Source organism: Oncorhynchus kisutch, unplaced genomic scaffold, assembly GCF_002021735.2.
Source record: "Oncorhynchus kisutch isolate 150728-3 unplaced genomic scaffold, Okis_V2 Okis09a-Okis19a_hom, whole genome shotgun sequence".
Taxonomy (NCBI): Eukaryota; Metazoa; Chordata; class Actinopteri; order Salmoniformes; family Salmonidae; genus Oncorhynchus; species Oncorhynchus kisutch.
In genome coordinates, this window is record NW_022261985.1 from 1,194,005 (window position 1) to 1,220,588 (window position 26,584).

The 26,584-nt window shown below is 44.9% G+C and overlaps 1 protein-coding gene across 3 annotated transcripts in view; it reads left to right on the plus strand.

Annotated features, from left to right (window-relative positions):
* The window catches only part of st8sia1 (ST8 alpha-N-acetyl-neuraminide alpha-2,8-sialyltransferase 1), a 44,805-nt gene extending 19,144 nt beyond the window's left edge, over nt 1-25,661 (plus strand). The window contains exons 3-6 of one of the 3 annotated variants that reach the window (XR_004207017.1): nt 18,063-18,172; nt 18,917-19,009; nt 21,424-22,550; nt 22,599-25,661. Coding sequence is in view for 1 of the 3 variants with exons in the window: in XM_031815358.1 (XP_031671218.1) it covers nt 18,063-18,172; nt 18,917-19,009; nt 21,424-21,904 (684 nt within the window). In the remaining 2 variants the exon portion in view is untranslated. Of the gene's footprint in view, nt 1-18,062; nt 18,173-18,916; nt 19,010-21,423 lie in introns of all 3 variants that reach the window. The other 2 variants (XR_004207016.1, XM_031815358.1) reach the window with 2 other exon arrangements.
* The last annotated feature ends 923 nt before the right edge of the window (nt 25,662-26,584 follow it).

Below are 26,584 nucleotides of genomic sequence, written 5' to 3' on the forward strand. Positions count from 1 at the left end.
CACCTTCCCTTTCAACCAAGCTCAACGGTGAAAATCCCCAACCTATCACCATTTCACAGGGTTGTCTTTGCACAAGATAACATCATTACATCTCACTAAAACATTAATAGTGAAACTATATACACTGATGAAGAAGGAGGTCTAACATGTGCAAATACACTGTAAACCATAAAACATGTGCACGTCCATAACCTAACTGCCAGTGGTTTAAAACCAATGGCATTTAGATTTGCAATAAATGTTCTCATCTTAAACACAGGTGTTTTAAACATGACAGTCAGTGTTTCCAGTTAGTGTCAACCAGGAGAACACAACGATGTCGTTGGTGGAAGAAGGTGAGGACCAAGGTGCAGCGGGGTACGTGTTTTGCATTTTATTAAATATAACTGAACACTAGGTAACAAACGGCACAACCGAAAACAGCTCCGTCAGGTACGGCACAACCGAAACAGCTCCGTCAGGTGCAAACACACACTAAACAGAAAATAACTACCCACAACCCATAGTGGGAAGACAGGCTGCCTAAGTATGGTTCTCAATCAGAGACAACGACAGACAGCTGTCCCTGATTGAGAACCATACCCGGCCAAAAACAAAGAAATACAAAAAACATAGAAAAATAACATAGAACGCCCACCCTAGTCACACCCTGGCCTAACCAAAATAGAGCATAAAAAGCCTCTCTGTGGCAAGGGCGTGACAAACACCTATATCTGCTAAGTGTTCAGATTTGAACCACTAGAATTGACTTTCCCATCGTCCTGTTTGGAGTGCATCTAATACTTAGAAATTGATGTGACTTTCAATGCCTTTTATTCAGATCAGTTAGTAATGTCTGTCACCTTACCTACATTTCAGCACAACTGAAAAGGGCCCGGTTCCTGATAGCGATGGCTAACGAGTGTTTTAACGATGCATCTTTCCTGCAACGGCCGAAGATGTAACATGCGTTCCTAACACCACTCAGAGAGAACGGTCGCTAACGGCGTCGTTGGAGCATGTGTCGATCGATACTGATAAGATCAAAATAAAGGGAGCGCTGCTCTCGGATCAGCTTTCTCCATTCAAATCTTTCCTTAACATTAATCTTTTCACAAATACTGATGACAGATCAGCTCCTACAGAGATATTATCACCTATGGCTGCAAATGTTGAGGTGGCTTATTCTAATGCTTACCCAATAACCCAACTAGGCCATAACTGAAGGCTGAGGAGAACTAGGCCATAAATGAAGGCTGAGGAGAACTAGGCCATAACTGAAGGCTGAGGAGAACTAGGCCATAACTGAAGGCTGAGGAGAACTAGGCCATAACTGAAGGCTGAGGAGAACTAGGCCATAACTGAAGGCTGAGGAGAACTAGGCCATAACTGAAGGCTGAGGAGACCTAGGCCATAACTGAAGGCTGAGGAGAACTAGGCAATAACTGGGCAAAGGAGAACTAGGCCACAACTGAAGGCTGAGGAGAACTAGGCCATAACTGGGCAAAGGAGAACTAGGCCACAACTGAAGGCTGAGGAGAACTAGGCCATAACTGAAGGCTGAGGAGAACTAGGCCATAACTGAAGGCTGAGGAGACCTAGGCCATAACTGAAGGCTGAGGATAACTAGGCCATAACTGAAGTCTGAGGATAACTAGGCCATAACTGAAGGCTGAGGAGAACTAGGCCACAACTGAAGGCTGAGGAGAACTAGGCCATAACTGAAGGCTGAGGAGAACTAGGCCATAACTGAAGGCTGAGGAGAACTAGGCCATAAATGAAGTCTGAGGAGAACTAGGCCATAACTGAAGGCTGAGGAGAACTAGGCCATAACTGAAGGCTGAGGAGAACTAGGCCATAAATGAAGTCTGAGGAGAACTAGGCCATAACTGAAGGCTGAGGAGAACTAGGCCATAACTGAAGGCTGAGGAGAACTAGGCCATAACTGAAGGCTGAGGAGAACTAGGCCATAACTGAAGGGTGAGGAGAACTAGGCCATAACTGAAGGCTGAGGAGACCTAGGCCATAACTGAAGGCTGAGGAGAACTAGGCAATAACTGGGCAAAGGAGAACTAGGCCACAACTGAAGGCTGAGGAGAACTAGGCCATAACTGGGCAAAGGAGAACTAGGCCACAACTGAAGGCTGAGGAGAACTAGGCCATAACTGAAGGCTGAGGAGAACTAGGCCATAACTGGGCAAAGGAGAACTAGGCCACAACTGAAGGCTGAGGAGAACTAGGCCATAACTGAAGGCTGAGGAGAACTAGGCCATAACTGAAGGCTGAGGAGAACTAGGCCATAACTGAAGTCTGAGGAGAACTAGGCCAAAACGGAAGGCTGAGAAGAACTAGGCCATAACTGAAGGCTGAGGATAACTAGGCCATAACTGAAGGCTGAGGAGAACTAGACCATAACTGAAGGCTGAGGAGAACTAGGCCATAAATGAAGTCTGAGGAGAACTAGGCCATAACTGAAGGCTGAGGAGAACTAGGCCATAACTGAAGGCTGAGGAGAACTAGGCCATAACTGAAGGCTGAGGAGAACTAGGCCATAACTGAAGTCTGAGGAGAACTAGGCCATAACTGAAGGCTGAGGAGACCTAGGCCATAACTGAAGGCTGAGGAGAACTAGGCAATAACTGGGCAAAGGAGAACTAGGCCATAACTGAAGGCTGAGGAGAACTAGGCCATAACTGGGCAAAGGAGAACTAGGCCACAACTGAAGGCTGAGGAGAACTAGGCCATAACTGAAGGCTGAGGAGAACTAGGCCATAACTGGGCAAAGGAGAACTAGGCCACAACTGAAGGCTGAGGAGAACTAGGCCATAACTGAAGGCTGAGGAGAACTAGGCCATAACTGAAGCTGAGGAGAACTAGGCCATAACTGAAGTCTGAGGAGAACTAGGCCAAAACGGAAGGCTGAGAAGAACTAGGCCATAACTGAAGGCTGAGGATAACTAGGCCATAACTGAAGGCTGAGGAGAACTAGACCATAACTGAAGGCTGAGGAGAACTAGGCCATAACTGAAGGCTGAGGAGAACTAGGCCATAACTGAAGTCTGAGGAGAACTAGTCCATAACTGAAGGCTGAGGATAACTAGGCCATAACTGAAGTCTGAGGATAACTAGGCCATAACTGAAGGCTGAGGAGAACTAGGCCATAACTGAAGGCTGAGGATAACTAGGCCATAACTGAAGGCTGAGGAGAACTAGGCCATAACTGAAGGCTGAGGAGAACTAGGCCATAACTGAAGTCTGAGGAGAACTAGGCCATAACTGAAGGCTGAGGAGAACTAGGCCATAACTGAAGGCTGAGGAGAACTAGGCCATAACTGAAGGCTGAGGAGAACTAGGCCATAACTGAAGGCTGAGGAGAACTAGGCCATAACTGAAGGCTGAGGAGAACTAGGCCATAACTGAAGGCTGAGGAGAACTAGGCCATAACTGAAGGCAAGGAGAACTAGGCCACAACTGAAGGCTGAGGAGAACTAGGCCATAACTGAAGGCTGAGGAGAACTAGGCCATAACTGGGCTGAGGAGAACTAGGCCACAACTGAAGGCTGAGGAGAACTAGGCCATAACTGAAGGCTGAGGAGAACTAGGCCATAACTGGGCAAAGGAGAACTAGGCCACAACTGAAGGCTGAGGAGAACTGAGGCTAGGCCATAACTGAAGGCTGAGGAGAACTAGGCCATAACTGAAGGCTGAGGAGAACTAGGCCATAACTGGGCAAAGGAGAACTAGGCCACAACTGAAGGCTGAGGAGAACTAGGCCATAACTGAAGGCTGAGGAGAACTAGGCCATAACTGGGCAAAGGAGAACTAGGCCACAACTGAAGGCTGAGGAGAACTAGGCCATAACTGAAGGCTGAGGAGAACTAGGCCATAACTGAAGGCTGAGGATAACTAGGCCATAACTGAAGGCTGAGGAGAACTAGGCCATAACTGAAGGCTGAGGAGAACTAGGCCATAACTGAAGTCTGAGGAGAACTAGGCCAAAACGGAAGGCTGAGAAGAACTAGGCCATAACTGAAGGCTGAGGATAACTAGGCCATAACTGAAGGCTGAGGAGAACTAGACCATAACTGAAGGCTGAGGAGAACTAGGCCATAAATGAAGTCTGAGGAGAACTAGGCCATAACTGAAGGCTGAGGAGAACTAGGCCATAACTGAAGGCTGAGGAGAACTAGGCCATAACTGAAGGCTGAGGAGAACTAGGCCATAACTGAAGGCTGAGGAGAACTAGGCCATAACTGAAGGCTGAGGAGAACTAGGCCATAACTGAAGGCTGAGGAGAACTAGGCAATAACTGGGCAAAGGAGAACTAGGCCACAACTGAAGGCTGAGGAGAACTAGGCCATAACTGGGCAAAGGAGAACTAGGCCACAACTGAAGGCTGAGGAGAACTAGGCCATAACTGAAGGCTGAGGAGAACTAGGCCATAACTGGGCAAAGGAGAACTAGGCCACAACTGAAGGCTGAGGAGAACTAGGCCATAACTGAAGGCTGAGGAGAACTAGGCCATAACTGAAGGCTGAGGAGAACTAGGCCATAACTGAAGGCTGAGGAGAACTAGGCCAAAACGGAAGGCTGAGAAGAACTAGGCCATAACTGAAGGCTGAGGATAACTAGGCCATAACTGAAGGCTGAGGAGAACTAGACCATAACTGAAGGCTGAGGAGAACTAGGCCATAACTGAAGGCTGAGGAGAACTAGGCCATAACTGAAGGCTGAGGAGAACTAGGCCATAACTGAAGGCTGAGGAGAACTAGGCCATAACTGAAGGCTGAGGAGAACTAGGCCATAACTGAAGGCTGAGGAGAACTAGGCCATAACTGAAGGCTGAGGAGAACTAGGCCATAACTGAAGGCTGAGGAGAACTAGGCCAATAACGGGGCAAAGGAGAACTAGGCCATAACTGAAGGCTGAGGAGAACTAGGCCATAACTGGGCAAAGGAGAACTAGGCCATAACTGAAGGCTGAGGAGAACTAGGCCATAACTGAAGGCTGAGGAGAACTAGGCCATAACTGAAGTCTGAGGAGAACTAGGCCATAACTGAAGGCTGAGGAGAACTAGACCATAACTGAAGGCTGAGGAGAACTAGGCCATAACTGAAGGCTGAGGAGAACTAGGCCATAACTGAAGGCTGAGGAGAACTAGGCCATAACTGAAGGCTGAGGAGAACTAGGCCATAACTGAAGTCTGAGGAGAACTAGGCCATAACTGAAGGCTGAGGAGAACTAGGCCATAACTGAAGGCTGAGGAGAACTAGGCCATAACTGGGCAAAGGAGAACTAGGCCATAACTGAAGGCTGAGGAGAACTAGGCCATAACTGAAGGCTGAGGAGAACTAGGCCATAACTGGGCAAAGGAGAACTAGGCCATAACTGAAGGCTGAGGAGAACTAGGCCATAACTGAAGGCTGAGGAGAACTAGGCCATAACTGGGCTGAGGAGAACTAGGCCATAACTGAAGGCTGAGGAGAACTAGGCCATAACTGAAGGCTGAGGAGAACTAGGCCATAACTGAAGGCTGAGGATAACTAGGCCATAACTGAAGGCTGAGGAGAACTAGGCCATAACTGAAGGCTGAGGAGAACTAGGCCATAACTGAAGTCTGAGGAGAACTAGGCCAAAACTGAAGGCTGAGAAGAACTAGGCCATAACTGAAGGCTGAGGAGAACTAGGCCATAACTGAAGGCTGAGGAGAACTAGACCATAACTGAAGGCTGAGGAGAACTAGGCCATAACTGAAGGCTGAGGATAACTAGGCCATAACTGAAGGCTGAGGAGAACTAGGCCATAACTGAAGGCTGAGGAGAACTAGGCCATAACTGAAGGCTGAGGAGAACTAGGCCATAACTGAAGGCTGAGGAGAACTAGGCCATAACTGAAGGCTGAGGAGAACTAGGCCATAAATGAAGGCTGAGGAGAACTAGGCCATAACTGAAGGCTGAGGAGAACTAGGCCATAACTGAAGGCTGAGGAGAACTAGGCCATAACTGGGGCTGAGGAGAACTAGGCATCAACTGAAGGCTAAGGAGAAACTAGGCCAAACTGGACAAAGGGAACTAGGCCACAACTGAAGGCTGAGGAGACTAAGGCCATAACTGAAGGCTGAGGAGAACTAGGCCATAACTGGGCAAAGGAGAGAAACTAGGCCACAACTGAAGGCTGAGGAGAACTAGGCCATAACTGAAGGCTGAGGAGAACTAGGGCCATAACTGAAGGCTGAGGAGAACTAGGCCTAACTGAAGTCTGAGGAGCAACTAGGCCAAACGGAAGGCTGAGAAGAACTACGGCCATAACTGAAGGCTGAGGATAACTAGCCATAAACTGAAGGCATCGAGGAGAACTAGACCATAACTGAGGCTGAGGAGCAAACTAGGCCATAACTGAAGCGCTGTGAGGAGAACTAGGCCATAACTGAAGTCTGAGGAGAACTAGTCCATAACTGAAGGCTGAGTGATAACTAGGCCATAACTGAAGTCTGAGGATAACTAGGCCATAACTGAAGGCTGAGGAGAACTAGGCCATAACTGGAAGGCTGAGGAGAACTAGGCCATAAATGAAGGCTGAGTGATGACTAGGCCATAACTGAAGGCTCTGAGGATAACTAGGCCATAACTGAAGGTTCTGAGGAGAGAACTAGGCCATAACTGCAAGGCTGAGGAGAATAGGCCATAACTGAAGGTGAGGAGAACTAGGCCATAACTGAAGGGCTGAGGAGAACTAGGCCATAACTGAAGGCTGAGGAGAACTAGGCCATAACTGAAGGCTGAGGAGAACTAGGCCATAACTGAAGGCTGAGGAGAACTAGGCCATAACTGACAGGCTGAGGAGAACTAGGCCATAACTGAAGGCTGAGGAGACCTGGCATAATGAAGGCTGAGGAGAACTAGGCCATAACTGAACGGCTGAGGAGAACTAGGCCATAACCTGAAGGCCTTATGACATGTATAGTATGTGGTCATAAAGGGTTTACTTTGAATTATTATTTATTTATATATTATATATTATATTTGTTATTATATTTAATTTATTTATTTACACTTTTTAATTGGGGATCCTAATGAATCAAATAAATCCTAATTAAAAGTAAACCCTTTATAACCACATACCATACATTTAATACATTTGGTATGAAAATCCTGGCTCATGGGCCACATCAGACCTGCAAGTCACAATAAATACATTAAATAAATAACTCATCCTTGGGTCCAATCAAAACACAGCAAATAAAATGCATAATATAACATAATATACATAACACTACATAATACTACACAACACTACATAATACTACATAAAACTACATAACACTACATAACACTACACAACACTACATAATACTACATAAAACTACATAACACTACATAATACTACACAACACTACATAATACTACATAAAACTACATAACACTACATAATACTACATAAAACTACATAATACTACACAACACTACATAAAACTACATAACACTGCATAACACTACATAAAACTACATAACACTACATAATACTACACAACACCACATAAAACTACATAACACTGCATAACACTACATAAAACTACATAACACTGCATAATACTACACAACACTACATAAAACTACATAACACTGCATAACACTACATAAAACTACATAACACTACATAACACTACATAATACTACATAAAACTACATAACACTACATAATACTACACAACACTACATGAAACTACATAACACTGCATAACACTACATAATACTACATAACACTACATAATACTACATAACATTACATAATACTGCATCATCTCCTGCCTCTGCCTCACGCTTCAGAAACGGGAGATGGCTCCTGCCCTATAAGCCCTTCCTACATAATACAATACAAAATATATAAAAATGGCTGTGTCTCTTCACACTCCTCGTTGTTCCGTAAGGTGTTCTTTTATACGTTTTTATGCTAGCTTGAGTTACCTGGGGTGGCAGAGAGTTCCATGTCGTCATGTCTATATGTAATACGGTGTTTCCCAGCCTGTACTGGACCTGGGGACTGGGAAAACCTCAGATTGCATGTATTGTGTTGTACCAATGAGTGTCCGAACTGTGTGACAACTGCTTGAACAGACAGTTTGCTACCGAAAAACACATCAACACCTCACACAAAGACCAATAGTGATGCAGTCAGTCTCTCCTCAACTCTGAGCCAGGAGAGACTGACATGCATGTTACTGACATTCACTCTCTGTGCACATCTAAGTGAGATACCTGCTGCTTTGTTCTGGACCAACTGCAATTGACTTATGTCCCTCTCCGCCGCACATGACCACATAACTGGGCAGTAGTCACCGCAGCAGGCCGTTTGCCTCTTGGTAGGCCGTCATTGTAAATAAGAATTAGTTCTTACTTGACTTGACTAGTTCAATAAAGGTTCATTAAAAATAACTAACTAAATGAGTCCAGATGTGACAGAACTAGGACCTGTCTGGTCCACTGAGATGTCCAGAAAGCACAACCACAGACCTCTTCTCATTTCAGCAACCATTGAGTCTATATGTTTTTACCATGACAGCTTGATTGACACATTTAAAAAAAAATAGATCTAGATGAGGTTTAGGGTTGAGTGAGTGATTTGTCTGAAAAGATACTGATCACCAGCCTATCGCTAGTTAACCCATTGTAAAACTGACTGGAGCTCTATGGGTGTCAATTATTTATTTTACTGTCATAGCCGACGTGTATACTGTTGAGTCATCAGTGTACATAGACACACAGGCCTTATTCAAGGTCATCAACCTAGTGTAACAGTAAACCAGTAAGGGGGAATGTCAATAGTCTGTGGTTTCCTCTCCTTGTCCCCTCTCCTTCAGTCTGCACTGGTCTGAAAAGAGTCGAGAGGTGAAAATGTGTTTAGTTGAAGGAGAGGAGACACGGTAGAGGAATCTATTTTAGATGATTGAGATACCCCCTAAATTACTCAGAAGGGTATAAGGGAACTTAAAAATGCTTCATCCATCTAGAGACTAAAGAAGGGAACAGATTGTGCTGTTAGGAAATGATTTGTCATAGGTCACGAGCCCCAGGGAACATGGGAATATGACACCCTGAATGCAAGCTGTGGGATTTGAGATGGATGCCACTTCATCATGACAGAGAGGACATAAAGGAGGATGTGAAAACCCTCATTGGAGATTGGATCAGATAACCAGAGATATTCAGTCCTCAAAATGTGGAGAAAACCACAGATGGGTTGTCAAATTGTGGCACTCATCAGATATATCCATTAGCCTGTATCGGCCTACATGTTTTCTGCCAGGTGGTGTGTGTGTCTGTGTGTGTGTGTGTGTGTGTGTCTGTGTGTGTGTGCGTGTGTCTGTGTGTGTGTGTGTGTTCTAAGCAGAACATTGAGAGTAATAATGAAATAAATGTTGGACTCTTCCTCTTTCATTTGTATCTGTCTCTCTGGTTACTAACAACAGACCATCCCTTGTTACTGGGAGCAGAACATGCATTATGACCCCCCCCCCCCCCACCCCCCAACCCCCCACCCCGTTGCAGGTGTTAATGGTTTCAAGGAGAGATGGAAAAAGCTACTGTGAGTCCCAGCCCCCAGGACTGTTGATGCGTGGCCTGCTCGCCCACTACTACCTAGCCTGCTCGCCCACTACTACCTAGCCCTGAGAAAACTCTAGTGTGACAAGACAACTGTTGTTGTTATTCTAGGTAGGGACAATGTGTAGAGGGGGGTGTAGGTGTGTGTCTGTGTTAAGGCAAGTGTCTGGATGTGTGTGTGGTGTGTGTCTTGTGTGATTGTATGTGTGTGTGCTGTATTCTGAGTGGGAGAAGATGAGGAGGAATAGAGAGAAAACAATTCCACTGCAGAGGGAGAGAGAAACGGCAGCATTTTAGCTACATAACCAAAAAGACATTTCCAGAAAAACAACAATCTACAGCCTAGGATATTCATTCATTACACATATATGTATTGTACATTCATGTGACTCAATGCTACACTCTTAGAGAAAAGGGTTCCAAAAGGGTTCTTCAGAAGTCCCCATAGGAGAACCCTTTTTGGTTCTAGGTAGAACCCTTTCGGGTTCCATGTTGAACCATCTGCGGAAAGGCTTCTACATGGATCCCAAAAGAGTTCTACCTGGAACACAAATGGTTCTACCCAAATGGAACCAAAAAGGGTTCTTCATAGGTTACTCCTATGGGGACAGACGAATAACCCTTTTAGGTTCTAGATATCACCTTTTTTAAAATAAAAGTGTAAAAGGGGCGTGTTTAGACAGTGTGTCAGAGATGGAGGAGGTGAAGTGTGTGTGTAATTTGTGCCATAAGGTCATGGTTCGTTATCTACACCAAGTCCACAGACAGAAGAGGAGAGGAAGTAGGGAATCAACTCAAACACAAAGTTCCTTAATACATATTGGGTTACAAATGTTACCATAGGCGACACTGAAGATATTTTGAATTCCTTCTACATTGTTTTCAGTTCCCGAAAAAAGGGATAAAGTCAGAGTTACTTGCGTTCTCTTTTGTTCCTCGCTCTATCCCTCTCTTGCTCCCACTCCTCTCTCATTTGCTCAGATATGCCATCTTAAAAAAAAATCTCTCTCTTTGTCTCTCACACCCTAATGTTCTCCATCTCCCCTTCTCTTCCTCAACCCCCTCTCCCCTCCTCTCTCTTTCTCTCTCTCTCTCTGTATCTCCCCCCACACACTCCTGATTGAGCTCTGCTGAACCTATTTGGGGTCATGGTGATCACTCATTTATCTTTTTCTCCATGGCTACCCACTGGACATGAACGTCATCTCAACGTTGTCACGTTCGTCGTATGAATCAGACCAAGGCACAGCGTAGTATGCGTACATTCTTTATTATTATAAGAATGAACACTGAACAAACTAACCAAAATAACAAAATGACACGTGAAGCTATACAAATGAGTGCTGACAGGAAACTACACATAGACAAGAACCCACAAACACCAAAGGGAAATGGCTACCTAAATATGACCCCAATCAGAGACAATGATAAACAGCTGCCTCTGATTGGGAACCATATCAGGCCACCATACACATACAAATCACCTAGACATACAAAAAACCCTAGACATACAAAAACCCTAGACAATCCTAAAACTAGCGTACCCACCCTAGTCACACCCTGACCTAACCAACATATGAAGAAAACAGAGATATCTCAGGTCAGGGCGGGACAAACGTCTAGTTTTGATATACATTTGGTTGATATGTAAACTAATGTGAATTCAATGTGAAGTCAACAAACATGTCATTTGATTTAGGCTAAAAGTTGGTGGTACGGGGGGGTGGGGTCTCTGGTCGTTGTGGGGGATTGGGAGGAATGTAAGGGGAGACTCGGGGGATGGGTGGGTGGGAGGGGGACTGGTAAGCAACCTCGGTTGCTAGGTGGGATGGAAAGGGGTGGGAGCCATGCTTTCTTCCGGTCCGGGAGAGGGGCTTTTATTGTGTGTGGGTGTGTGTCAGTCTCCCTACTAGTAAAGGTTGCCTTGACACCATCTAATGTACCTGTTTATGACTGAGGCATTGACGTTACAGCAATCCTCTTGAGAGGATCCAGAGAGATTGATCCAGAGAGTGTGTGTGCGTGTCACTGTGCGCTGGCGTGTAAGTCCTGTGAGATCTGTGTGCTGTGTTTGCAGAGCATGTGAGTGAGTGTGTGTCAAGTGCGTGTTTGTGTACCCTATCCTCCCACGTCCTAACCACCAGTGGCTACTCACCCACACACACATTATACACAAGGACAGCTCTAGACAGCACTGTATAATCACTGCCTGACAAAAATAGAGCCTGAAGCAGGGAAGAGGAGGCACACACTCACATACTCACTCACTCACACACACACACTCAAGTATTCATACACTATTTGCCTACTTTTTCCCTGTGCATGAATGTTATAAACTCATAAACCCTCTCTGTTGAGCGATGTCTCTCTCTCTCTCCCTCTCTCTCTCTCTCTCTCTCTCTTTTGACATGGACACACACACTTGGGTCGTCATGAGTAGGACTAACTTTTCTATGTCAGGCGGAGCACTAATTGCAGGTCTGGGCATAGAGAGCGAGCCATGCCTGACCAGAACTGGCAGTGCCACCAAGCTCATGGGCACAGCAAAACAGAGCCCTTCTGACCACGCAGTGAAGCGTTGGCATCGCCGTCTATTGGAGGAATGTGTCATTTAGGAGTTGGCTGATTAATGGAGAAGCTTTGTTAGCTTTGATCACATAGAAAGGGCTTTTAGGCTTTTAGGCTGTGATGGCTTCTGTCCTGGTCAGTAGGGCTCATCATCTCTCATCCTCTCATTTGTTTGGTTAAAAATGTGTTGTTTTTTAAAGTATGGCCTGTTTTTTTTTAAACGTCCTGGTCTGTGTGTTGGCCCGTGCATTGGCCCGTGCATTGGCCCGTGTGTTGGTCTGTGTGTTGGCCCGTGCATTGGCCCGTGCATTGGCCCGTGCATTGGCCCGTGTGTTGGCCCGTGTGTTGGCCCGTGCGTTGGCCCGTGTGTTGGCCCGTGCGTTGGCCCGTGTGTTGGCCCGTGTGTTGGCCCGTGCACGGGCCCGTGCATTGGCCTGTGCATTGGCCCGTGCGTTGGCCCGTTCATTGGCCCGTGCGTTGGCCCGTGTGTTGGCCCGTGCATTGGCCCGTGCGTTGGCCCGTGCATTGGCCCGTGCATTGGCCTGTGCATTGGCCCGTGCGTTGGCCCGTGCATTGGCCCGTGCGTTGGCCCGTGCGTTGGCCCGTGCATTGGCCCGTGCGTTGGCCCGTGCATTGGCCCGTGCATTGGCCCGTGCATTGGCCCGTGCATTGGCCCGTGTGTTGGCCCGTGCATTGGCCCGTGCATTGGCCCGTGCATTGGCCCGTGCGTTGGCCCGTGCATTGGCCCGTGCGTTGGCCCGTGAGATGGCCCGTGAGATGGACCGTGTGTTGGTCTGTGTGTTGGCCCGTGCATTGGCCCGTGCGTTGGCCCGTGAGATGGACCGTGTGTTGGTCTGTGTTTTGGCCCGTGAGATGGACCGTGTGTTGGTCTGTGTTTTGGCCTTTGTTTTGGCCTGTGTTTTGGCTTGTGTTAGCCCTACTCTCATCTCATAATACTTCTCTCAGTGAGATATAATAAAAATATAACTAATGTTTGGATCACATGTGTTACAATGATATGGAGTGATATGTTCCCAGAGCTGTGAGCTGGCCATTGTTCTCCTCTAGCTGGCTCAGCCCCTTTCATGGTTCACCAGACACCCTGGGGGGAACACAGAGGGGGGGGGGGGGGGGGGGGGGTAGAGGAATAGGAGGATGAGGGGGTCTAGTCCTCCACTCCAAAGGGAATAATGAGAGCATTTGTTTCTCTCAGGACTCTGTTCATCGCTGGCACCGGCTCAAGCAGGGCGCAGACTCACAGCAACAGGCCAAATGAATAGAAAGGATTTGCCTCAAGAGGCACCCATAGACACCCCATTCACTGGCCATGCTTAGGCCCTTATGGTCGGCCTGTAATGGAGGTTGAGAAGAGAGTACCCAGCTATCCGTCTGGGAACCTTCCCAGGACTTTTAGTTCACATTCCTAGTACGTTCTAAATGTATAAAGTGCATTTGTTTATTTACTTTACATGCATCCACATTTAACTCATCACAAGAACTGGTCAAAATATTATAGCAATGGAAAATAAGTGAATGTCCTCTGTCCACTTAATGTTTGCTGTCTGTCTGTAGCAAACCGTGAGCAGACATTTATTGCTTCATACTTTTTTAGGAAAGTAGTCAACATTTACAGTACATTTGGAATCTATTCAGACCCCTTGACTTTTTCATTCACAATAAATCTATGATTTATTTTAGACAGGTCTAAAGAAGCATTAAATGAAGAAAATGTAGACTATTTCAGAAGAACAGAATAGCATATTCTGAGTTGTCCTTATGTTAGGTCCTGATCTGGATATGCCATATAGCTGTGGGCTACACTAGTTCATTTAGCAGACAAGATTTGCTTAAAATTCCATTATTTTATGTTATTTTATAGTATGAAGAATACAACTGAACAAAGCTGAATAAAGTAGAAAGATATTTTCTCCCAACGATTTGAGTGTTGCACATGCGGCTATTCTGTGTTGAGTGGTTAACATAGAAATAGGTACTCCTATATGCTTCATTTAGAGTTATTCATGGAACTAGTTCTACAAACGTTGGGCTATATGTTTAGATTTTTTAATACATTGTAAGGCTGGATGCGACATGAAAGGCATGTTTTTTGCTCAGGCTGCACACACTTTATCAGTTTCTCTTTCACAATTTGACAAGCACTTGATAATGCCTCAAATTTCACAGCGGCATCCCCTTTGTGTGGTTACAAATGTGTCATAATGCACCCTAAAAAAGTCCATGCCTTTTGTGGCCAAGTGGCTGCTGTGCTCTTGGCACGGAGTGCTGCGTTGTGACCTTTCCCCTGAGTGCTGCGCTGTGCCCTTCCCCCTGAGTGCTGCACTGTGCCCTTCCCCCTGAGTGCTGCGTTGTGCCCTTTCCCCTGAGTGCTGCGTTGTGCCCTTTCCCCTGAGTGCTGCGTTGTGCCCTTTCCCCTGAGTGCTGCGTTGTGCCCTTCCCCCTGAGTGCTGCGTTGTGCCCTTCCCCCTGAGTGCTGTGTTGTGCCCTTCCCCCTGAGTGCTGCGTTGTGCCCTTCCCCCTGAGTGCTGCGTTGTGCCCTTCCCCCTGAGTGCTGCGTTGTGCCCTTCCCCCTGAGTGCTGCGCACTCAAATCAAATCAAATTTTATTTGTCACATACACATGGTTAGCAGATGTTAATGCGAGTGTAGAGAAATGCTTGTGCTTCTAGTTCCGACAATGCAGTAATAACCAACAAGTAATCTAGCTAACAATTCCAAAACTACTACCTTATAGACACAAGTGTAAGGGGATAAAGAATATGTACATAAAGATATATGAATGAGTGATGGTACAGAGCGGCATAGGCAAGATACAGTAGATGGTATTGAGTGCAGTATATACATATGAGATGAGTATGTAAACAAAGTGGCATAGTTAAAGTGGCTAGTGATACATGTATTACATAAAGATGCAGTAGATGATATAGAGTACAGTATATACATATACATATGAGATGAATAATGTAGGGTATGTAAACATTATATTAGGTAGCATTGTTTAAAGTGGCTAGTGATATATTTTGCATAATTTCCCATCAATTCCCATTATTAAAGTGGCTGGAGTTGAGTCAGTGTGTTGGCAGCAGCCACTCAATGTTAGTGGTGGCTGTTTAACAGTCTGATGGCCTTGAGATAGAAGCTCCAAAGCACCTCTCACGCACATTGCTCTCTATCACGTGATCGAGTGTTTCTCACAGGTTACAAGTGAAGACAGAAATATCTGGGACGCAATTGCCCGAGTCCTTATCCAATTCCGAGATCCATATTGAAGATTTTGGAAGAACTGTTCACATTTACTTTCTGTCAACAAGATAAGTAGGCCTAACAAACAGCAAAAGCATTAGCCTATGTCAATAGTTATATTATCCCTCATAGTACAAAGGTTGACCTATTCTGTGTGAGAAATAAATATTCCAAACATAGTCTGGGACAGTTGTGGGATGCGATACATCCTATATTAATACAACCACTAGCATTAAAAAAAACGTTTTCACACAATGTGGTAGACACAACAGATCAGAACGTTTAGCTTCAAATGTTGATAAACTATTAGGCTATTTCTTCACATTATAAGCACAGCTTATTCGCACATGGTAGTAGGATCCATTAGTTCCATTAGTGGAAAACATGTGATTTATGCATGTAATTCTTTTATTATAAAGGTGTATTTTTATGGTGAAAATGATCTTCCCCAAACTTCAAACTCCCTCGCTGCTTATGTCTGCCAGTTAGGCTCTACACCCCTTGCAAACCTGGATTAATGTGCTTCATTTTAAAGAAGTTATTTGGCCACTTTAGTTGTGATACTCACATATAGGCCCAAGAGCTAGGCTACATGAGGTGTGCGACTATGATCACTTTTTTTAACAAAAAGTTTTAAAAAATTCTTATGCTGGGCATCATTCACAAGTGATAATATATCATTCACAAGTGATAGGCTAATATTGTCACCCATCAGACTATTGTTGATTTAATCTTGTCTTTACATATACTAAATAATATGTGTGAAATGTCTTTTGATTTAGAATGGACCATTATCATGCACCTGTCTCCAAACAGGGGCAGCGGGGAAAATACATATCATCTATACACTTAAAAACATCTTAGGGCTGCAATCCCGTTAATGACAACAGCCAGTGAAAGTGCAGGGCACCAAATTCAAAACAACAGAAATCTCATAATTAAATTATCCAAACGCTAGTGCAGGTCGAGCATTACTTCGGACAAAAAACTTCAAAAAGTTATATTACAGGTCGAAGACACACTTCAAACTAAGTATAGAATCAATCATTAGGATGTTTTTACCATAAATCTTCAATAAAGTTCCAACCGGAGAATTCCTTTGTGTTTAGGGGAGCAACGGAACGCAGGTCGATATCATGTGGAATGCGCATGACCAGGAAATGGCTCTCTGCCAGTAAACCGACTCATTCAGCTCTTATTCAGTCCCACAACACAGTAGAAGCCTCATTAAAGTTTCTAAAGACGGTTGACATCTAGTGGAAGCCCTAGGAAGTACAACTTCATTCATGTCCCACTGTGAATTCAATAGGGCCTGGGCTGAAAATCGACCAACCTCAGATTTCTCACTTCCTGTTTGGATTTCTTCTCAGGTTTTTGCCTGCCATATGAGTTCTGTTATACTCACAGACATCATTCAAACAGTTTTAGAAACTTCAGAGTGTTTTCTATCCAATACTATTAATAATATGCATATATTGGCAACTGAGACTGAGGAGCAGGCCGTTTACTCTGGGCACCTCTGGGCACCTTTCATCCAAGCTACTCAATACTGCCCCTGCAGCCATAAGAAGTTAAATAGCAAATGGAGGACACTTTTCCCATGGTTAATTTTCATGCCAGCAAGGTAGGCTATACTCCTGCCAGCCAGGTAGGCTATACACCTTTTTTTGGTACATTTTAACCCCCTTTTTCGCAATGTCCCATCGCTGCAACTCCCGTATGGACTTGGAAGAGGCGAAGGTCGAGAGCCATGTGTGCTCCGAAACATGACCCTGCCAAGCAGCACTGCTTCTTGACACACTGCTCACTTAAACCGAAAGCCAGCCGCACCAAAGTGTCGGAAGAAACACCGTACAACTGGCGACCGAAGTCAACGTGCATGCGCCCTGCCCGCCACAAGGAGTTGCAAGAGTGCGATGGGACAATTACATCCCAGCCGGCCAAACCCTCCCCTAACGATGCTGGGCCAGCTGCGACACAGCCCGGGATTGCACACGGGTCTGTAGTGATGCAGTGCCTTAGACCTCTGCGCCACTCGGGAGGCTTCCTGTTGTAGAGAGAAGCAATGTGCTTAATATTAGGAAAGTTGAGAAATAAATATAGTAGGCCTAGCTGATGGGATCCTCCTCTTTTTAATAGAGGCCATCACTCTGTTTTCTCACACAATTGCATAGCCGAAATAAATGTTGCGCAACATGAGCTCATGGACTTTTTATTTAACCTTTATTTAACTAGGCACGTCAGTTAAGAACAAATTCTTATTTACAATGACGGACTCTCATTAAGTGTTTGATTCGATTTTCGATTATATTTGATGTCAGAGTGATTAGAGGGACAATAGAGTGCTGAGTACCAGGCAGTTTGTAAGTTTGGTAGGCTAATAATGACCATCAGCAGCATCAAAGCTTGGAGAAGCCTAATTACCATGACTAAACGGTCACGTGGAATTTGACTGCCTTCATGACTCGTGACTGCCGGCGTGATGGTAATATGGTCGTCGCAACAGCCCTATCTATCCCTCTCACCTCATTTGACTTGTCGTTACCGTTGTCTTTGATTGTTCACAAACGTTTCAGGCCAGTCCACTTCAGCATGTGTGTGTGTACGTGTGTATGTTTACCCACTTCATGACACACACTTCCTTCTTGTTTACCAGGAGACACCTCTTCAGCGTCCCCTCAAAAAGTGTTCGGTGGTGGGCAATGGAGGGGTCCTGAAGCACAGCGGCTGTGGGAAGGACATTGACCAGGCTGACTTTGTCATGCGGTAAGAGAGGGGCTGTTCGCTCCAGTGCCCGTCCAAATATGATTTTGCTGTCCTGCGCTCGCCGGGGCCAGAAAGAGCAGCCAAAGAACATCAGCCATCAGAATTAATGAGAACAGGTGTCATATCTGAGAGAGAGAGAGAGAGAGAGAGAGAGAGAGAGAGAGAGAGAGAGAGAGAGAGAGAGAGAGGTGTCATAAGAAGTGCCTGGGTTTTGAAGGGGGCAGATGAAGTCAAGTAGTGAATCATTTTGGCTCTGGAGCCTTGAGGACTAACAACAGAGGGTCTGATCTAGTTGACTAGACTAGTTCTACCTTGGATAACTGTTGTCTCCCCCCATCTCAGGCATGACTGGCTGGCTTAAACCAGGCTTAAACCAGGCTTGAACCTGGGAAAGGCAAGACTGAAATAATAACTTTGGAGCTCCAACTCCATCCAAAGCCTATAGGCTCGCTGGCTGCCTGACTGGAAGTTTTGCACTTGAGAAATGTTGTGTTCATTCAATGCAGATAAAAAAAGGCTAAACTATTTTCTAAGTTATAATTTTGTTATAACTTTAGTATCACAATGTGTTAACATTAAATGGCTAAGAAAAGGCCAGACAAAAAGCTAAAAGCTAGTTCCAAAACATGAATAACCACTATCTACAATCCTGACCAAGTTGTCAAATAGTGAATGATTTATGGCCACTGTAAAGTCACTATCAGTATATTAATGCACATGTGTACTTGTGTTTTTCGTATCTAGGTGCAACCTTCCACCACTGTCTAGGGAGTATGTTGAGGATGTGGGGACCAGAACCAACCTGGTGACAGCCAACCCCAGCATCATTGAGAAGAGGTACACTCCTTTCCTTTCAAAACTGCTGTTGACTGAAATGTATGGGTGTGTGGGACAGCATCCAAGTCTTCTCCTTTTCAGTCCTCTCTCTCTTTCTCTCCATCCTTTCTCTCTACTACTCTGTTTCCCATTCTCTCCCCGCCCTATCTCTCTCTCACTCTCTTATTCTCTCCTGCTATCTCTCCTCTCCAGTTCTCTCTCTCTCTTTCCCTCTCTCTTTCTCTCATACTATCTCTCCTCTCCAGCTCTCTCTCTCCCTCTCTTATTCTCTCCTGCGATCTCTCCCTCTCTTATTCTCTCCTGCGATCTCTCCCTCTCTTAGTATCTCCTGCGATCTCTCCCTCTCTTATTCTCTCCTGCGATCTCTCCCTCTCCAGTTCTCTCTCTCTCTCTCTCTCTCTTTCCCTCTCTCTTTCTCTCCTACTATCTCTCCTCTCCAGCTCTCTCTCTCCCTCTCTTATTCTCTCCTGTGATCTCTCCCTCTCTTATTCTCTCCTGCGATCTCTCCCTCTCCAGTTCTCTCTCTCTCTCTCTCTCTCTCTCTCTCTCTCTCTCTCTCTCTCTCTCTCTCTCTCTCTCTCTCTCTCTCTCTCTCTCTCTCTTTCTCTCCTACTATCTCTCCTCTCCAGCTCTCTCTCTCCCTCTCTTATTCTCTCCTACGATCTCTCCCTCTCTCTTTCTCTACTGCTTTCTCTCCTACCAAGGCCTCTGTCTTCTCTCCCTCTCTATATTCTCTCCCTCTCCCTTTCTTTCTCCCTCTCATGATGTCTACTGTCAGTTCCAGATGTTAGGTCCTAAGAGCTTTGTCTGTTGTCTTGTCCTAGCAGCAGCTTCCCTCCTCCAGACTGGTGTTTTATAGAGGAGCCATGATCCAGAGCCAAAACGTGTGTGTGTGTGGTCTTGTTCTTCTATCGTTGTGGGGACCTGAAATCCCCAAATGGTCCCCACAAGGATAGTACAACAAGGAATATTCTCCCTCGTGGGGACTATTATAAGCTTAGGGGTTAAGTTTAGGGTTAGGGTAACAATTTGCAAGAATTGGGGTTAGGGTTAAGGGTTAGGTTTAGGTTTTTTGAATGGACATACATTTTAGGTCCCCACAAGGAGAGAAGAACAAGTTTGTGTGTTTGAACAGAGCCTCTTTGTGTCTGTTTAGAATGCTACTCTGTGCTGCTGAAATGTGTTCCCGTTTTCAGCAATGCGTTTCCTCTCAGTGTGTTTCTGAACCACGTTGTTGCCAACACACCCCCTGCTACTTCCCATCATCTCATCTCTGTGCATTTAAAGTCTCGGGACATTATCATTGGATGTTGGCACAACCTCACTCCTGTCCTCAAGACATTTTGTTGATATTTTGAAGCTCAATCACGGTGAGGGCAGGTAGGCTGTACTGTATATTGTTTACATTTAGGTTGATTCGAAATGCAATGCAGTACAATTGAATCCCTGCCTCCACAAGCAACTACACCGAAACCTATAAACTGGCTAGATTATGTACCACACATACGGTATGACATATCCCGAGAGCACATATCCATAATACCATAGTCCAGAAATACCCATGGAATGAGGATGCCAATTCTATCTGAACTCTATAGATACTTCCAGAACCCATTTCACATGACATCCACAGTAGATTTAGCCTGGAATGCATGACCAGATCAAATAGATTTACCAAAACAATCACCCTCTGTGACCATAGTGTGTGTGTGTGTGTGTGTGTGTGTGTGTGTGTGTGTGTGTGTGTGTGTGTGTGTGTGTGTGTGTGTGTGTGTGTGTGTGTGTGTGTGTGTGTGTGTGTGTGTGTGTGTGTGTGTGTGTGTGTACATCCACGTGGCTCTACTGGCATAGAGTTTAGAATTCCAAAGGCAACATTAGCATGGATAAACAGCAAGTGGTAGTTACCGTAGAAATATAATGACTACAACAGGGAAAGCCCCCTCTGACCATAGCAATGCAGATGTCGCTCCACCATTTCCTGGTGGCAAAATGTTCTAATGTGCAAATGTTCTAATAGTTTGCCTAATTTCAGTTTGTGACAAAAAAAGTCATTGTGTAGAGAATCATTGTACCATCTAAACCACTGTGAAATAAATATAATTTAAATTACCAAAAATATTGTATTTTCAGCTGTTTGAAGCTGGTGCACTAAACCAAAAGAAAAAGATGCAAAAACTAAACTTAAGAATGGAAAGTATAGTAATAGGGCACATAGACCTGGTCTTCCGCTTCTTAGACTTGCTTTCAATGAGAATTACAGATCTATAACACATTTCTAGGTGAATTTGATCAGGTCTACCATGACCTCCTCCGGTCCACTGTCATGGAACGTTGACTGGGGCTGTCCATTCTATAGGCTATATTTCTATGGTACTCACACATTCTCATCTCTATCTCTCTCTCTCCCTACTCAGGTTCCAGAACCTTCTTTGGTCGCGGAAAAGCTTTGTGGAGAGCATGAAGGCCTACGGCTCCAGCTACATTTACATGCCAGCCTTCTCCATGAAGCCGGGCACCGACCCCTCCCTGCGGGCACACTACGCCCTTGCCGACACCTCGTCCAACCTCACCATGCTGTTTGCCAACCCCGAGTTTCTCAGGACCGTGGGAAAGTTCTGGAAGGGTCGCGGAGTGCATGCCAAGCGCCTGTCCACAGGCCTCTTCCTGGTCAGCCTGGCGCTGGGGCTGTGTGAGGAGGTGACGGCCTACGGCTTCTGGCCATTCAGCGTTGGGCTCGACGAGCAGCCCGTCAGCCACCACTACTACGATAACGTGCTGCCGTTCAGCGGGTTCCACGCCATGCCTGAGGAGTTTGGCCAGCTCTGGCAGTTGCACAAGAGCGGCACACTGCGTATGAGGGTGGGACACTGCCCACCTCGGGAAGGGGCTATATAAGACTCAAGGGACCCTCCCCTAATAAATCTTCCCTTCCTTTCGCTTACAACCCTCCAGCCCCCTGCGATCGTCCCCAGCAAACCACCTGCAAACCACCCCCTTTTCTCCACCATTAGCATGAGAATGTAACCCATGGTTACCCACCCAGCCGAGAAAACCCCCACACACCCTCTCTCTCTATCCTGCCCTCCATCCACTCTCACTATGTGTGTGTTTGTGTGCGTGCGTGTGTGTTGGAGTGCAGAGAGGAGGTCTACTAACGGTCTCAGCTGGGGCTGGAGGGTTCTTTGTGTGTTGACTACTCAATGTGACATAGGGAGCAGCTGGGCCCAATGCCCCCACTGAGTCTTTGTTCAACAGAGACAGAAGGAACAATCCTAACCAAGAGGTATTCATAGAAGTCTTAAGAGAACAGACTGAAAGACTTGAAACACAGAAGGAAAAAGGAAAGGAGGAACCAAGATGTCCTGGTACCAAGGTGTCCTGGTACCTAAATGTCCTGGTACTAGGCTATGAGTGTCCTGGTACCTAGATGTCCTGGTACTAGGCTATGAGTGTCCTGGTACCTAGATGTCCTGGTACTAGGCTATGAGTGTCCTGGTACCTAGATGTCCTGGTACTAGGCTATGAGTGTCCTGGTACCTAGGTGTCCTGGTACCTAGGTGTCCTGGTACCTAGATGTCCTGGTACCTAGATGTCCTGGTACCTAGATGTCCTGGTACTAGGCTATGAGTGTCCTGGTACCTAGATGTCCTGGTACTAGGCTATGAGTGTCCTGGTACCTAGATGTCCTGGTACTAGGCTATGAGTGTCCTGGTACCTAGATGTCCTGGTACTAGGCTATGAGTGTCCTGGTACATAGATGTCCTGGTACTAGGCTATGAGTGTCCTGGTACCAAGGTGTCCTGGTACTAGGCTATGAGTGTCCTGGTACCAAGGTGTCCTGGTACTAGGCTTGTATGAGAGCAGACTAAAAGGGAGAATGAAAGAGGTCTTGGTACCTTGCTCATTCGAAGGAGTTTGTTATTTTTTGTCTTGAACAAAAACACTTCATGGACATCTTAAGCAACCAATCAGCATTGAGGTTCAAAGTAGGATCCAATAGAAAAGGAGAGTGAAGCACGATATCGAGCTCCTAGAATGTTCCATTTTACAGCCAAGCTGAACAGATCCCTGTTCACTAAAAGGGAAGCCAAGAACATTGCAGTGTTTGATATATCCGTATGTTAATTTATATTTGTTAATCATGACTTTAATTATACATGTTTTTCATTTTATATAGGTTGATGTTCTACGTTGATTTAGTAATGTTACGATTGAGAGCTGAGTATGTATTGAAATCTGTTCACAAAAATCCACTGCAGAGAAAAAGATGTGAGCTTTCCAAATCATGACCTCATCTGTGTGTGTTCATCGAGAGGTTGTGGCCTTGAAGGTTCACCCCCCGTTCACGCTACGAGTGCTTATTGGTATGGTCCACTTACAAACACACTCCATTGACAAGCTACCATATCTTTCACTCTTGACTGAGTGATGACAACACTACATGTTTCTGTTCAGGTGCCGGACACCTGCTCACATTGAACTTGAACATTCATACTCTTCTTCATCACCATCGTCATCGTCCTCGCCATCATCAGTGTGCGTCTGAATGTCAGGTCAGTGGCCTGAACTTTGCTGTCCTGCATTTATTTCTAGGTGTTTTTTTTCTGTCATTCATAACAGGATTGGGATCAATTCCATTTAAACTCGGTCAATTCAGGAAGTAAACTGATATTCCAATTGAAATGGAATTGACTCCACCCTGAACCGTATACACATACAAGGGATTGAACATATGATGTGTAGTAGGTGCTAGTTCTTCTGTCCTTTTGTCATCATCACCAAACAGTTGAGACCGTGGAAGAGGGCTGGCCCTTTAGGTTTTACATGGACTCCTGTCTTGAATGTTGGTATGATTCGTTTATACGTTGTTACTGTCATTGATACTTTGGTTGTGCAAATGTGACCAGTACCATATCATGTCATGGGCCAATCTAGGTCCGCATGGGTCATGCACGGAGTCTAGCACCAACAATGAAACAACATTTTAACAACGTTTGGACTAACCTACAGGTACAGAACAGATCATGTGAATTATGAGGTTTCTTCAAACCCATATCTACTGTATAATGCAAGGTTTTTGTGCCTTCAGAATTCACCAAGGCAAAGGGAAATGCTAGACATTACTGTATGCTATCTTTAGAATGACATGTTCCCTTGTCCCCCTTTTGAAGCTGATTTCCACAATCACAATGTGACACTGCGATGTCATAGAATAATATAGTACTACAGTAGAGAGGAGCATGTAGGGAGGTGGTAATACAGTAGTATGAATTACTTGAGCCATTTGAATGTTTGAAGTATTTCAAGTGTGCATCTGAAATGGCACCCTAATCCCTATGTAGTGTATTACTTGTGACCATAACCCATAGGGTGCACTATATCGGGAATAGGGTACCATTTCTGACGATACCAAGTCAAAATGACCCCCTTGACCTCTATATGAAAACCATTTGACTAAGGAAACAAGTCCAGAGTCTTAGATTGAGCTGGTTGTTGTTGGACCAAGTCAGTTAATGATAAGCCAAACCTGTTTAAAGTCTCTTCATTGCCAGTCTTGATGAAAACTTGTGCTCTCTTCCAACCAGGAATTGAACTGTTGATCATTTTTAAAAACGAATGTGATTAAATTGATGACACGTATTTGCACCTTCGGGCCCACTTTATTTGGATAGACTGGATAGTCCATCTGTAGATGGTCTTAATTACTATCAACAAACTATCTGTTGAGAAGCAACTGATTGCTAAGGTTAGGGTAAAGGTTAGGGCTAGGGTAAGGCTTAGTAGATAGTTAGTTGACATGTTATCCAAATAAAGTGTTCTCACCGTCTGGTTCCTCTGCCCAGTATTGTGAATGAGAAATCTTTTACTGTGTCTTTGCAGTAAGCATGACTGTGACTCTGTATGTGTTTTGGGGTTCTGACTTTCAAACTCATTCTGTCCATTATTTTGTGAAGCACCATATTGGGTTGATTATGCCCAAAAGGAAATAGTGCAAATTGTACCTCAATATCGGTTTTGCTGGCAATCCCTTTTAGCCTTAGTATGGGTACCAGTCATTTGCCAAAGGACAGAAGTGGCAAGGAGTGGAATGTTAGCTAAACATACTGGTACTCAGTCTATATTAGCCTACTCTGGGGTTGAATTGTGACGTAATGCAAACACAATGTGACGTTCTCAGCTACACAGTGTGTGAGTGTGTGTGAGCGAATCCTACTTCCTGTGTCATGAATAAGATGACATCTAGTTAACGAGGGCTTCTGCACAGTGGTACTTTGAATCTTTCCTACGTATATGTAGATGTGTTTTTAGTGTATGCCATTACCAGGTTCATTTGGACAATAGATATAAATGTGTTTTCTTTGCTTTGCCTTGAATTTGTTTTGGAAAAATACTTTGGAAAGGAAAAAAGCAGTGAGGTTTTTACATTATTAAACTGTTAATGTGTATTCAAACCTTGTGTCAATCACCTTACGTCAGCTCAATGCTGTTTCTGGCGAGAGTACCCTGCCTGAGCATGTTCGAATACAGGAAGTCAAAATGAAGGACTGAAATGTGTTGCATACACACCTGGACTATGCCAAGAAAATCATTGCATCCAAATAAGAGGTAAACACTGGTATCCAATAAAGGTCATAATATTGAAGCACTACCACTCTTGTGTTTTGTTTCCATCTTATTTGTTCTCAAATGATTCCATTGTCTTTTAATTCAATGGGGCTATGGTCCCCTTCACTTACAGATGGGCAACATCTGTTATTGTAGCTAATGGGCATTAGTTAACCAGCACATTTAATTGATTGATGAAACGCAGATGGGTGCCGTTAACCCATTGTGCCTCAGAAAGCCTATTGTAGTATAGCCTTGTACAAACCATCCTGATCTCGTGAGCTTACTACAAGGATAGCAAAACAGAATGGAAACTCGCAAGATCAAGATGGTTCGTACGAGGATAATTGTGATTGGGCCTGCTGTTCAACTCAAGGCAAGCCTATGGGAGAAGGGCGTGTACAACTACTAACCTGTTTTGCAAAGGATCTTTTCATTTGCCTTGTCATTGCAGGATATGGGTAATTCCATGTAACTGAATTACCGTGAGACTCTGACATTTCACTTTAGAATGTAGTATGCCAAACAAAAAACATGGATTTCAACAAACCAACTCTGCACAAGATGACTTTCAACAATTCACACAGAACATTAAAAAATATGATTCTGTTACCAAACATTTCTTCCAGTAAATGTGTTTTGTCAAATTCTCAGTGGAAATTGTAAAAACTAGTCCTTGTACATAGAGTTGTATGGTTTGTTAAACATTGAAATCAATATGTTTTGTTTGTTATACATTTTAAAGTGAAAAATCTGAGTCTCAGCGTAATTCCGTTACCATGGAATTATTGCCCATATGTAATCTTGTCCACCAGCTGTCTCTCTCTCTGTTTAACCTATGGAGTAGCAATTGAGCCTGGGGACGAAGTTATGTGATATGCCAGAGATGAACCACAAATCGATGTCCCTCAGGTGCTTCTACGTTTTGTTTTGCCGGATGTCTAGCCCGGATTTTCTGTACTTGAAACA